Here is a 13,354-nt window from a genome sequence, read left to right as displayed (position 1 = left end):
TCCACCTTATTGGCAAATTCGCCATTCGACGCCCTCATCTGTGGCATCTGAGCGTAGTGTAGCTGGCCCTCCTCTACTTGCTGCTCGGCCCAGGCTAGACTTTCTCCTCCTGGGAGATGTCTGCTTTACCTTGCAGCCGGCTTTTGATGATGAGGGCCGCTTTGTACTGTGCTTTGGCCTTCATCCCCACTTTGGGACGAGGTGTGACCGCTGGCGACACGCAGAGAGGATTGCTCCTCCCCGTGCCCGCCGGTGGTAGTAGTCACGCTTCTCACCGACGTTTGGGTTGCCATCCCAACCCGTGCTTGATCCAGTAATTTAAATTATCTATGTAGTAAATTAATTTATCTATTTATTTCTTTTATTTTACATCACACAAAAGAGCAACACCACGCAAGATCCAATGATCTGGTGGCTTATTTGATTGCAGCCATAGGGGACAAATATAATTCAAGTCGGTACGATTGATTTTTTTGTAAACAGGGCAAGTGTATAATTTTGGATTTTTTGCAGCTGTTGAAAATATGGCATATATGTGAACCACAGGCATTAGAGTAAACAAAACCTTATTTGTTGCTTCTACCAATCGAGATGTGCGTCTATCCCAACCAGCGCCATCTACGTATAATCCATATACAAATACTCCTTCCTTAGGTGGTTTCTTGCATTCTTCTGTACCAACTTTAAGAACGTCATTGTGCATTGTAACTTGATCTAATGCCCATCCTTGGTGAGCCCGAGCTACCTCTTGTCGCATTGCCGTCAGAAAACCTTGGGGATTAAAAAAGCCTGACATCCAAAAGACTACGGGACGAGAACCAAAACACCAGTTATTAAATTGAGTATGACGTTCAACAAGTTCAGTAAACCAAAAACCCAAACTAGATGACAGCCAACTACCGCGCTTGAACACGGTAGGAACGCGAGCATTAAAAATGTTATCCAGAGCATCGCGCAAGGTTTCACTCATTATTATAGTTCCTTCAACAGCAAGTAGTAAATCTTTCAATGTTGTACGTACAAGTATGATTATCTGAAAATAAAGAAAGGTCAATTGTTACAGAGCTCATTTAACAGTTGCTAACAACATCAGACGTTTATTTATATCGCACTGTCTTAAACATGGTGCAGTTAAGCGTAAATTAATTCGTGAAAAGACGTTCAGTTAATGAATCCAATTATCAAGTCTTATAATAGATACTAATAAAAATCGATAAAATACTAAATTGGACAAACAATTGACATCTTGTAAGAGCACACACTCTGTTTGCAATAAACACAAAATTAAGACGAAATCGCGTTCGGCAGCAACAAGACGAACGTCGACTCTCGTCAATCAGCAACAACGCTTACTTCTCAATACATGCACTCGAGGTAACAGCACCAACAACAACTACTTTACTGTAAGTTAACGCGAAGAGAGTACGCTCTCTCCCATATGATATTATGCAGCACGTAGCAAAGTAAATTGTCGAATGCGCAGTGCCCGTCCCAGACCAAACCGTCTTACCAACTAGTTCCTGATAAAAAAAAACGACCAGTTTCTTACAACAGTGACTTCGACTTCAACAAAGACAATGACAACAACAACAACAGCAGTTTCTCAGCGCCCAGTATTGTCGACTCAATGCAACAAGCTCCCCCTCTCCCAACCAAAAGGTACGCCAAACGCTGTCGGAACTGTCGGGCCAAGCAGCATAAATATTGTAAATTATAGCCAGTGGTGCGGCCCAAAGGAAATGCATTTGTTGTTGCTTGCCATTTGCAATGCCCACTGTAAGTATCATTTGTTACCGCATATGCTTACGAACGGAAGCGAATTTCAGCCTTTTGAATTTTTGTCTGGAGCATCTATTAGATTAACATTCTCGCATCAACAATAATAATATGCCAATAAATTGTGAATATTATTCAAACTTTCGACTAAGAATTGTGGCCGCATGCCGTTTCATTCTACCTCGGCGTGAAGAAACACTACGGTTTAGTTTGCCAACTCGCAATTTCTACCTCACCGTAGACAGGTACCACCCCTGTCGCCTATACAATTGCAAAAGTTTAGCGGCAAACATGTAAACTAGACGGATTTTTATTTAATGTTTGTCACCATCATCGACAGCCAACCTGACTTAACAAACATAGAAAAGCTCCAGAATTTGCGCTCCTGTCTGCGGGATTCGGCATTGGAGACTGTTCGGTCGCTGGAAATCTCGGATGGCAATTATGCAGTGGTATTAGCTTTGTTCAAACATGAATATATTATCGTCAAAACCATGCCACTTTCGGCCCCTTGCAGAATGTTCAAACATAAACATATTATTGTATACATTCACTCATATATCCAAAAAACTGATCTCTAAAGAAATCACATAAAGTATCTACAGTAATGACAGTTCGGGTGTAAACAAAGATCTGTAACCCATTAAAAGATACTACAACAAAACACAAGTGGAGAACACACTTAACCAATGCTTGTCCACACACAACCACACTTATCCTTTGCGTAGGTCTAACAATAATTATAGAATACAAAATTGTACCTCCTACCTCATTGTCAAATCACATATAAGGCTCTGATGTAAAGAATAAAATTTAGTTTGAATTTACAACTCAAACACGCAAATGTCTAGACTTTTCTTTTAAGGTAACATTTTGGTTCTTCGAGACTCGCCGTTTTTTCCCCCCTGGGGTAAGAGCACGGATTTAAAACAGCTCCTTTGAGACTGAACAAGTGTCTAGTTCACTGACAGCTAGAGGTAGCAGAATAAAAATTCTGATTTCCCTCCTGTAGGAAGAAACAGAGTATAAAATAAATTAATGAAACGTAAGATTCAATTAATAAATTGAAACGAGGGGGAACGTTGTGAGTTGCTGCGGACACCGCAACTCTACGGTTATACCCGATACTAAGTCAGTATGGCTCTCCTCCGGCAGACGCCGCTAATATTAAACGACACGACAAGAGTGCGTGCGAGAGAGACAGAAAATCAGTCTGAGCGTGACGTCGGGCGCTGCGTAGCCACTGCAAATTGATTTGTTCCTATTGGCTATAAAAATGATCTGATCTGATCCAGATTCAGCAATCTGATAGATATGGTCATTATCTATGATTCTGCGTTTTTAGTTTTCTCGAATGTGCAATATTGTGGATGCAACAGATTTTCGTCCTTTGTGTGGGCGGAAGGGGGTGGGGCGAAATTTTGAGATACACGTTTTATAGTAAGATCTAACAGGAGTGCGGATACCAAATTTGGTTACTCTAGCCTTAATAGTCTCTGAGATTTTTGAATATCCCCAGATTTTCGTCCTTTGCGGGGGCGGAAGGGGGTGTGGCGAAATTTTGAAACAAACTCGTCTCGGTCCGATATATTAGGAGTGTGGATACCAAATTTGGTTGCTCTAGCTTTTGTAGTCTCTGAGATCCAGGCGCTAATGTTTTACTCTAAGCAAAGCCGTCTATGCTATGTGTGTGTTAGAGAGAGACAGGGCGAGAAAAAATGAAATTGTTTTCTTGATGCTGGCTATAATAATAATACGATCCAATTCAGATTCCGCAGTCTTAAAGATATGGTCATTCTCTACAATTCTACGTTTTTGGTTTTCTCATATCTTTAAAATTGTGGATGCCACAGATTTTCGTCCTTTGTGGGAGCGGAAGTGGGCGGGGCGAAGTTTTGAAATATTTTTGTAGCAGTGACATATCACAGAAGTCTGGATCCAAAACATCGTTGCTCTAGCTTTTATAGTCTTTGAGCACTAGGCGCTGAAGGGGACGGACAGACGGACAGACGGACGGACGGACGGACGGACAGACAGACAGGGCTCAATCGACTCGGCTATTGATGCTGATCAAGAATATATATACTTTATGCGGTCGGAAACGATTCCTTCTGGACGTTACACACATCCACTTTTACCACAAATCTAATATACCCCAATACTCATTTTGAGTATCGGGTATAAAAAGAGGGAGAGGACGCAACTCTACATTTATATGCATATATATATTTATGTATACTTAGTCAGTATGGCTCACCACGCTGCAAATTGATTTGTTCCGTTTTGGCTATAAAAATGATCCGATCTAATCCAGATTCAGCAATCTGATAGATATAGTAATTTTTCTATGATTGTGCGTTTTTAGTTTTCTCGAATCTTCAATATTGTGGATGCCACAGATTTTCGTACCATGTGGGGGCGGAAGGGGGTGGGGCGAAGTTTTGAAATATTCTTGTAACAGTGACATATCACAGAAGTCCGGATATAAAATGTCGTTGCTCTGGCTCTTATAGTCTTTGAGCACTAGGCGCTGATAGGGACGGACAGACGGACGAACGGACAGACAGACAGGGCTCAATCGACTCGGCCATTGATGCTGATCAAGAATATATAAACGTTTCCGACTCACTTTCTTCTGGACGTTACACACATCCATTTTCACCATAAATCTAATATACCCCTATATTCATTTTGAGTATCGGATATAAAAATAACAAAAATTGGTATGAAGAATTATCAGAACAGAATTCTCGGGAATGGAATTCGATTAAAGATAGTTTAACAGAATTAGAGAGCATTCGGATGCCAAGATAGCTAAATTCTCCGCACAATAAGTCGATGCAAACTCATAGGTTGGCCGATGCATCCGAAAAGGCTGTAGTGTATGCCAAGGTAGATAGTTCTACAATTATAATAGACATTAAAAGCAAAGCTAATCCGAAGAAGAATCGGAAAACTATTCCAATATTACAATTTTGTGCACCAAATAAAATTTTGTATGAATTATTACTGGTTATGAATTAGTGGACTTTATAATCTTTTAATATATTGAGCTTATTTATTTACATATATTGAGTATTTAAGATTGGCGGTTATGTTACAACGTGTATATGAATAGCGGGGGTTATCTATGATGCGGCGGTATGAACTATGCGTGCGGTTGGTTTCATCTAGAGATTCGACTAACTTCCACTCCACAAAAGAAGTCGAGCCAAAAGAGAATTGAAAGATCAGGCGATGCGACGGTCCAATCCAAAACGGTACACATCGTGTGCAGCTGCGGGCTTTAGCCATACGTGTGAGAACATTACAGCTATGTTTTGGACACGAGCAATAACAACACAGCTATGCGCGTAAAAATAGTTACCTAAGCGGTGCAATACACTCATGAGCGTATGAATAGGGCAGTTTAATATACATGAACTTTGAACTAAAAAACTACGAGGCTCATTTTTCAACAATTACAAAAATATTCGTGTATGCATAAACTAGAAGGAGTCATTGCATATGTATTGAGGCTTACTCATATCAAACCCGAAGGAGATAAAGAGCGCCAAAGTATTAATAAAAACAACAAGCTATCCAATTCAGTTCGGAAATAGCTAGCCTAATTAATAAAAAGGAAATTGAAACAAAAAATAAACCATTAAGATTAAAACCGTTTTTAGAAAGGAAAGATAGATGTTAGACTAATATTCGAGGAAAATTAGCACTAAACTTATTAAGAGAACTAAGCATGCATTCAAAATACAAATACCACTACAATTACTAATTACTAGAAAGGTGTGTAAGGATTAGTAATTTTAATTTAATAAGAGGAAGAGAACTAGTGGTGGATATAATATGGTAGAGTGAATTATAATCGGAGCATAAGACCCTAATCGATTCATGCAAGGAATAATTCGATCTACAAAGCGGAAGGAACAACGGTATAAAATTTCTAGTAAGTCTATAGGAATCGTGAAGCTTATGCGGCTCAACAGATCAGGGCTTTCTATGTCACCCCTGATCAAGTTGTGCATAAAAATCACACCAAGAATTTTTCTACGGTTAACTAAGGATGGGAGATTTACTAATAGCAGTCTACTAGAGTAAGATGGGAGTCTCACAGCCGCATCCCAGTTAAGGTCCCGCAGAGCAAAGATTAAAAAGTTTTTCTGTACTGCTTCTATACGGCACTGGTGTACTTTGTACTGAGGGCATCATACACAGGATGAACAAGCGAGGTATAGACAGTCTTTGTTTTCAAATTCCTTTGAAATGTGTTCTGAAAACTTTAACTTGGGGTCTAACATAACACCCAGATCATCCACCAGGGTAATTCTCTCAAGAGAACCACCAAATAGGGTATAGGGAGCCAACAAGGGGCTAGAACGATGAAATGTCATAACTTTGCATTTCGAGGCATTAAGGTGTAACAAGTTTGCACAACACCATGACTGAAAGTTATTGAGATCGGATTGCAAGCGTGAATGAAATGAAATTTCCTTATACTGGACATAGAGTTTAACATCATCCGCATACATAAGTACTCGAGAGTTTGTTAATACCGAAGTATTAATAAGTCATTAATAACGAGTGTGAAGAGTAAGGGGCCTAGATGGCTGCCCTCTGGTACTCCCGAAGAAACCTTTACTGGTGAATATAGGGAGTTTTTGAAGAGGACTCTTTGAGACCTGGAACAAAGATTGCTAGAAATCCATCTCAGTAGGTTGGGCAGAAACCCTAAAAGGTAAAGCTTATGTGCTAGAAGGGAATTATTTACAGAGTCGAATGCTCTACTAAAGCGGTGTAAATAACATCCGCCTGTAAGTTACCTTGAAAGCCTTTAATAATGAAAGAGGTAAACTTTAACAAGTTCGTGATGGTTGATCGCCGCCATGCTGAGTTGGAGATATAAGTGACTTGCAAAAAAAAACCTCCTCAAAAATTTGGGGAATAGCGGATAACTTTGATATACCTCTATAATTTTTTGCTTCAGACTTGCTACCTTTTTTATGGAGAGGAATTTTAGACGATTCCTTCCAGATCGCGGGGAAGCAAGAAGAATCAATGGTCAGGGTGAATAGTTAAAGCAAGGGTCCACACAGTGCGTCGGCGCAGTACCTGAGTACACAACCTGGAACCCCGTCTGGACCCGGTGAAAACACCGGCTTAACTAGTCGAAGATCATGAAGTAAAGAACATTCATTTAACAAGGGACTAAAAATGCCGTTCGACCTCGGTAAACCGTATGGGTACGGATGACCAGAGTAGCTTTCTTCAGAATAGGTGGTTTGGAAAAGTTGAAATTTTTTGTAAAGTCTTGATTTTAAGTTTTTTAAGTTTCTGGTCTGATGAGCTCGTGAGGTAGCTCAAAGGGGGCCTAGCAGAGGCCGCCGGACGGGTCGCGTGTTGCGGATAGCGAACGGCGTACCTCGGTAGGTCAGCTGCGAATAAGCGGGCATCCCTCACGGGAGAGTACCGAAATAAGCAGTCCCGGACAGCCAGCGGGTGTTAGCTAGGTAGCAGCACTGACGATGCGCTTGTGGTGCCGCCTCAATAAGTAGCTCACACACTCCCATCCATACACGATACCTACACACATCCCAACCCCCACACCCACCTCACACCGGGCCGGATTAAGTGTGTTACTCGACCCGTGTCGAGAGTCAGCCTGGCCGGGGGCCCGGTATAAAAACTAGCCCAGTCGCTAACGGAGGGCTCAGGGACTTGGCAGCCCCGTGTTCTAATGATGCCTTACCCGGGCAACGTGGATCTCTACCCGGGCTGACCTTTCGCTTTCTCTGCATCTCGTGGGAACAAGATGTATAACAACAACAAAAAAAAAAAAAAAAAAAAAAAAATGCGGCGCTCCCCAAATGTCAACCGGGAGCAATCCCAAGCACGGATAGGCAGCGGCCCAAAGGCCTGGCCCAACCGGCTCTACAGCAGGGAATACCTGTAAGGTGGAAGGTGCCTGTGCAAACCCGAGGGGGTCCCATACCGAATCCGGAGTGGGTGGCAAGGTATTTCCCGAAGCTGACACCTTCGAAGGAAAGCTAAGCAATACTGCGGCTGCCCGACCTTCTTGTAAAGCGGAGGGGGTTGACTTGCCGTCGACAAGCGCCCAAGCCAAATGATACACCTATGCCGAAAAGAGGAGTGCAGGTCACATACTCCGTCGGCAACATGCCAGCAGTGAAGCCAGCCCATCAGCCGACTGGCTGAAGAAGGTGGAATGGGCCTCGGCCGTGCTCCCGGAATTCACCTTGGAACAGAAAAAGGTGGCTCCCCAAGCCAAGAGGCAGCGCTCGCAGGAGACGCCGGGACCGGCAGCAAAGCGCTCCAAAGTGCTGCCAAATTTCTCTTTTGCGCAGATTGCCAAGGAGAGGACGCTAATCGGCGTCCTCGACAAAGGCAGCGCAGAGGGAAGAATCCCAAGGAGTCAGTGGAAGTGTGTGGAAGCGGCACTGGCCGACCGCTACTTCGACCTCCTCGACAAAGACCCAGGACCACCGCCAGTTTGCAGTTGTACCGCCCCTCAACCCCCCAATACTTAATGGATACAGGCTCTCCTTCAGCGACAGTGCTAGCTGGAACCTGAATGTCAAGGAGGCAAGACAGCACTCTACACTTGCAACAAAGCTATCGTCCTAAAGTGGGGCATGAACCCAAGCATAGTCCTATGGATATATCTGGCAATAGTCAGACCTATAATACTCTACGGAGTTACTGTCTGGTGGCCTGCCCTAACAAAAGGGACGATCAGCAATCAGCTGGGAAAGGTTCAGCGAACGGACGCCCTCTGCATCAGTGGAGCTCTTCGAACTACACCAAATGATGCGCTAAACGCCATGTTATGCCTCCAGAGCCTCTACCTTGCAGGAAAGGAGCGGGCAGAAATGGCAACAATACGTCTTAGGGACTCTGAACAATGGGTACCTCAACACATAGGTCCCTCATCTATACTAAATAAAAACAACATGGTCCCAGCAAGAACGGACTATCAAGTTCCAAGGGAGCACACGGAGACTCCATTCAGCACAATCATCCCTCATAGAGACGAATGGCTCGAGGGACTCCCTGGCCCTCCCCGGCAGCTCAAAGCTGGACCTCAGGGTTGGAGGAGGAATCTACTCTGAACAGCTAAACATAAGGCAATCTTTCAGGCTTCCGGATCACTGCAGCGTGTTCCAAGCGGAAGTTACAGCAATCAGGGAGGCTCTGTACTGCCTTCACACGGTTACCACCACGGCAACCAATCTAAAAATCTACAGCAATAGCCAAGCTGCGATCGAAGTGCCGCAGATCTCTTCACGAGATGGCTCAGCAATTTGCTATCAGCCTTATATGGGTCCCGGGCCACCGGGACATCGAGGGCAACTGCATAGCGGACGAGCTGGCCAGATCTGGTACTACGACCCCACTTCTCCAAGATAACGAGGATATTTGTATGCCTATGGCCACCTGCAAGCTCATCATAAAAGAGCAGTACATGCAACTAACAGACAACAAGTGGCAAATAGCGCCACGTTGTCGCACAGCTCGGCAAACATGGCCGACCATAGATAAGAAGCGCACCGCAGAGCTCTGCAAACTAGGCAGGCAAAGGTGCAGCGCAGTCATACGTTCCCTCACAGGACACTGGCTAGTAGGCACCCACGCAAGTAGGCTGGGTGCCCCATACAATGATTTCTGCCGCAGCTGCAGAGACGAGGACGAGGAGGAGACAGTTGAACACCTGTTCTGTTCCTGTCCAGCTCTCAGCAGAAGGAGGCTGCATCACTTGGGCTCCGCCTTTCTGAACGACATCTCGGAAATGTCCACGCTATGTCCCAGAAAGATCGCAAACTTTATAAGAGCATCTGGATGGGACAACTGTTGACATGAAATCTCACTGCAGGGAGCGGTATCCAAAGCGGTATCACAACGGGCCGAAACCGGCCTAAGTGTGCCGGGCTCCGAGCGAGCTTGGCAGCCGCCTCTACCTAACCTAACCTAAGTTTTTTAGGCTGGATAAGTCTTTGGTAAAGCAAGGGTGTTTTCCAGATCTAATCGGACCAGAAGGCGGGATACAAAAATCGAAAAATGTGCCAAGAGCATTACAAAAAATCAAAATCCCTAATGAGCTTATTAAGATTCGCAAACTCGGCTTTACGAAAGCAGCAGACACGTTCAGGTAGCCTACTCGTCCGATCCAATACAGTTGGTCCTACATCTAGCGACACTTCGAAAGTAGGATGCTAGGCGTCTTCAGGTATAGTGCGCGTAAGGGCTCGGGTTAACAACACTATGGTCGGAACCGATACAAAGCACAGATCAATCCATAGACCCAAGGAATTTTTCACATGATTGACTTGAGACAGGGACAGGTCAAGCAAGCCGTCAACAAAGTTACCAAGGACAATTATACGATCTTTATCTGATAGCGAGGAAGAAACAGCGGTTAAAGCGTAAGCGGGAAGAATCAGTTTTACACACAGGGATTCCAGTTCGTGTTGAACCTAGACTGTGAAGTGTTCCGACGTGAAGTTAGGGTCCACTGCAATCAGAACCCCTCCTGCAAATCGAGACGAACGGTCCTTTCTTAAAGTTGTGTACCGACCTGCCAAAGCCTCGGAACTAAGAATTTCCGGCTTTAACCAGGTTTTTGTGAACACAATAACGTGGGAAGCAAATGCAACACTATCCCGGAAAAGAATGCTGAGCTTACTACGTAAGCTATATATTGCCGTATTCGTGTGCAAGGCGATAAAGACGATTCATTTGGAAGTAGTAGTAGTAGAAGATTTTTCTCAAGAAGAGGAAAATGTCCAAAAATCTTGTCCGATAATGGAACCAACTTTGTGGGAGCTTCTCGCAAATTAGACGAGGAATACCAAAGAGCCCTCAAAAACAACATTAAAGTGGTTCCAATATTAGAAAGAGAACAGATCGAGTGACATTTTGTTCCCCCGGCAGGACCGGAGGTACATCGGAGGTATTTGGGAAGCTGGGGTAAAATCAGTGAAATATCACTTAAAAAGAGTAATTGGTGACAATAATTTAACCTATGAGGAAGTGGCAGCTCTATTATGTCAAATTAAAGCGGTACTAAATTCACGCCCTTTGTATACAGCTACATATGATATTGACGATCTGGATGTATTAACACCAGGTCATTTTTATACCCGATACTCAAAATGAGTATTGGGGTATTTTAAATTTGTGGTGAAAATGGATGTGTGTAACGTCCAGAAGGACCCCAAAAAGTATATATATTCTTGATCAGGAGTCCATTGAGCCCTGTCTGTTTGTCCGTCTGTCCGTCCGTCCGTCTGTCCGTCTGTCCGTCCCTATCAGCGCCTAGTGCTCAAAGACTACAAGAGCTAGGGCAACGACATTTTATATCCGGACTTCTGTGATATGTCACTGTTAAAAGTATTTTTCAAAACTTTGCCCCGCCCACTTCCGCCCCCACTTCCGGGCGAAAATCTGTGGCATCAACAATTTCAAAGATACGAAAAAACAGAAAAGGCAGAATCGTAGAGGATGACTATATCTTCAAAATCTGAACCAGATCGTATAATTATTATAGCCAGAATCAAGAAAACAATTTTATTCTCTCTCGCTCTTTCTCTCTCTAACACACAGGTGTTTCATGGTCGGTCCTGCCTATTGCAAAATGAGTCCAAGGATCTCAGAGACTATAAAAGCTAGATCAACCAAATTTGGTATCCACACTCCTGTGATATCGGACCTAGACCGTTTTATGTCGAAATTTTGCCACACCCCTTTCCGCCCCCGCAAAGGACGGATCATTTGTATAGCCAAAAGAATCAAATTGATTGCAGTGGCTACGCAGCACCCGACGACATGTTTAGACACGTTTTCTGTCTCTCCCGCACGTACACATTGTCGCTCAATGTAGCCATACTGACTATATATCGGGTATAAGTGTAAAGTTGCGGTCGCCGCAGCAACTCACACCGTTCCTCCTCGTTTTATTATTGGAAGGCCAATATTTGGCCCGATTAAGACAATTTCACAGGAACAATACGGGAATCTGGATAGGTGGAGATTAATTCAGAAAATGAAAAGAGAATTATGGATAAAATGGAAAGAATATTATTTGCACACACTGAAACAAAGAAAAAAAAAAGATGAAACCTGTCACACAGCTAGAAGGCCCTTAGGAAAAATAGAAGAAATACATAAAGGTAGGGACGACAGCTTGATCTGATCAAGCGTCTCATCATTATCTGTTACAATCATTTGCTACAACTTATCTATTGATTTTGCTCTTACAAGAGCATCCATCATTTGCTACAACTTATCTATTGATTTTGCTCTTACAAGAAGAGTGCCGCAGGCTCAGCTTCGTGTAGAGCACATAAAAGATCTATCATCGGATCACTCTCCAATACTACTTCAACTTTATTACCACCCACAGTTCTCGGAACGCCGCCCATTTAGAAAACTTCATGTTGTCATGTATATTGAAGAGCGGCCTCGCGATAAGAGAAGGCAAGCCCATAGATCACATTCCCCGAAGAAGTGTTTAAAAAATGTCAACCTTATACTACGCAAAGCTAAGATGAGAGATACCGAGCTCAAATATACTATATCGAGCAACTCTCCCCAAACAGCAAACGATTCCCACTGTGGAAAGCTAAATCAGGCGTATGCCCACTAATCGAGGCTCGCAGCAACAAAGAGAAGAAGAGTCAAAAAGAAATACATCCGCCGTCCATTTAGAAAACGTCTTCAAACTACATATAGCAACATATAGCCTCATGCTCCCACTAACCAATAATTTGTATATTCCAAGCAGAAGAAGTTACAATAGCCAGGAAGTCAGTAAGTCTCAAAGCAAAAAAAAGTGCCGCGCCACGATTTCATCTTCCCTAAAGTATATTTTCTCACCTTAATATTCAACTGTCATCACAATGATCCAAGGGATCTAGCCGGAAAGGACAAGTCCCAGACATATAGCCCTATCAGTCTCCTGCCGTGCCTATCAAAGACACTTGAAAAGCTGCTCCTGAATCATATCAAGCAACACCCATACAACAACAGTGCAATCCCAATGCACAAATTTGCTATTCTCAAAAAACATGGAAGTATTGAACAAGTAAACAAACATGTCACCTTTACCCTAAACAGACATACTTGCCCACCAGTGCCTCTGAACAACATTAAGATTCCACAAACCAACGAAGTAACATACCTTGGTGTCCATTTCGATAGACGGCTCACTTGGCGTCAACACATCGAAGTTAAGAGAAATCTATTTTCATTTAAATCTAGTAAACGTCCGTTCACCACTAAAACTGCAGTAATTTTGTAAAATGCAGTTCTCAAACCTATTGGGAAAATGAGAAATAATCCATAGAGCTCATTCGAAGATAATAGGAACTATCAGTGAATCAAAATTTTCATAAAGGTGAATATGTAAGATCTCTTAAAGATAAAATTACCAAGGTGAAAGCAAAGTATCAGGTCAAGCTTCAGGCCCATCCTAATATACCTACAACTCTACATTTATACCCGATACTTCGTCAGTAGGGCTCTCCTCCGCCAGACGGTGCTACCATTGAACGACAAAGGTGAGAGA

General features: G+C 43.2%; 1 protein-coding gene across 1 annotated transcript in view; it reads right to left on the bottom strand.

The window, feature by feature from the left end:
- Positions 1-330: 330 nt before the first annotated feature.
- Positions 331-13,354, bottom strand: part of LOC108164459 (dynein heavy chain 8, axonemal) — a 72,416-nt gene continuing 59,392 nt past the window's right edge. Inside the window, exon 17 of the mRNA XM_017300190.2 lies at positions 331-1,033. Within this exon, the coding sequence (XP_017155679.1) occupies positions 362-1,033 (672 nt within the window). The 3' untranslated portion in view covers positions 331-361. The remainder of the gene's footprint in view (positions 1,034-13,354) is intronic.

The sequence above is a fragment of the Drosophila miranda genome, chromosome 5 (assembly GCF_003369915.1).
Source record: "Drosophila miranda strain MSH22 chromosome 5, D.miranda_PacBio2.1, whole genome shotgun sequence".
Classification (NCBI taxonomy): Eukaryota; Metazoa; Arthropoda; class Insecta; order Diptera; family Drosophilidae; genus Drosophila; species Drosophila miranda.
The sequence above is the reverse complement of the archived record's forward strand: the minus strand, read 5'-3'. Positions and strand labels throughout refer to the sequence as shown.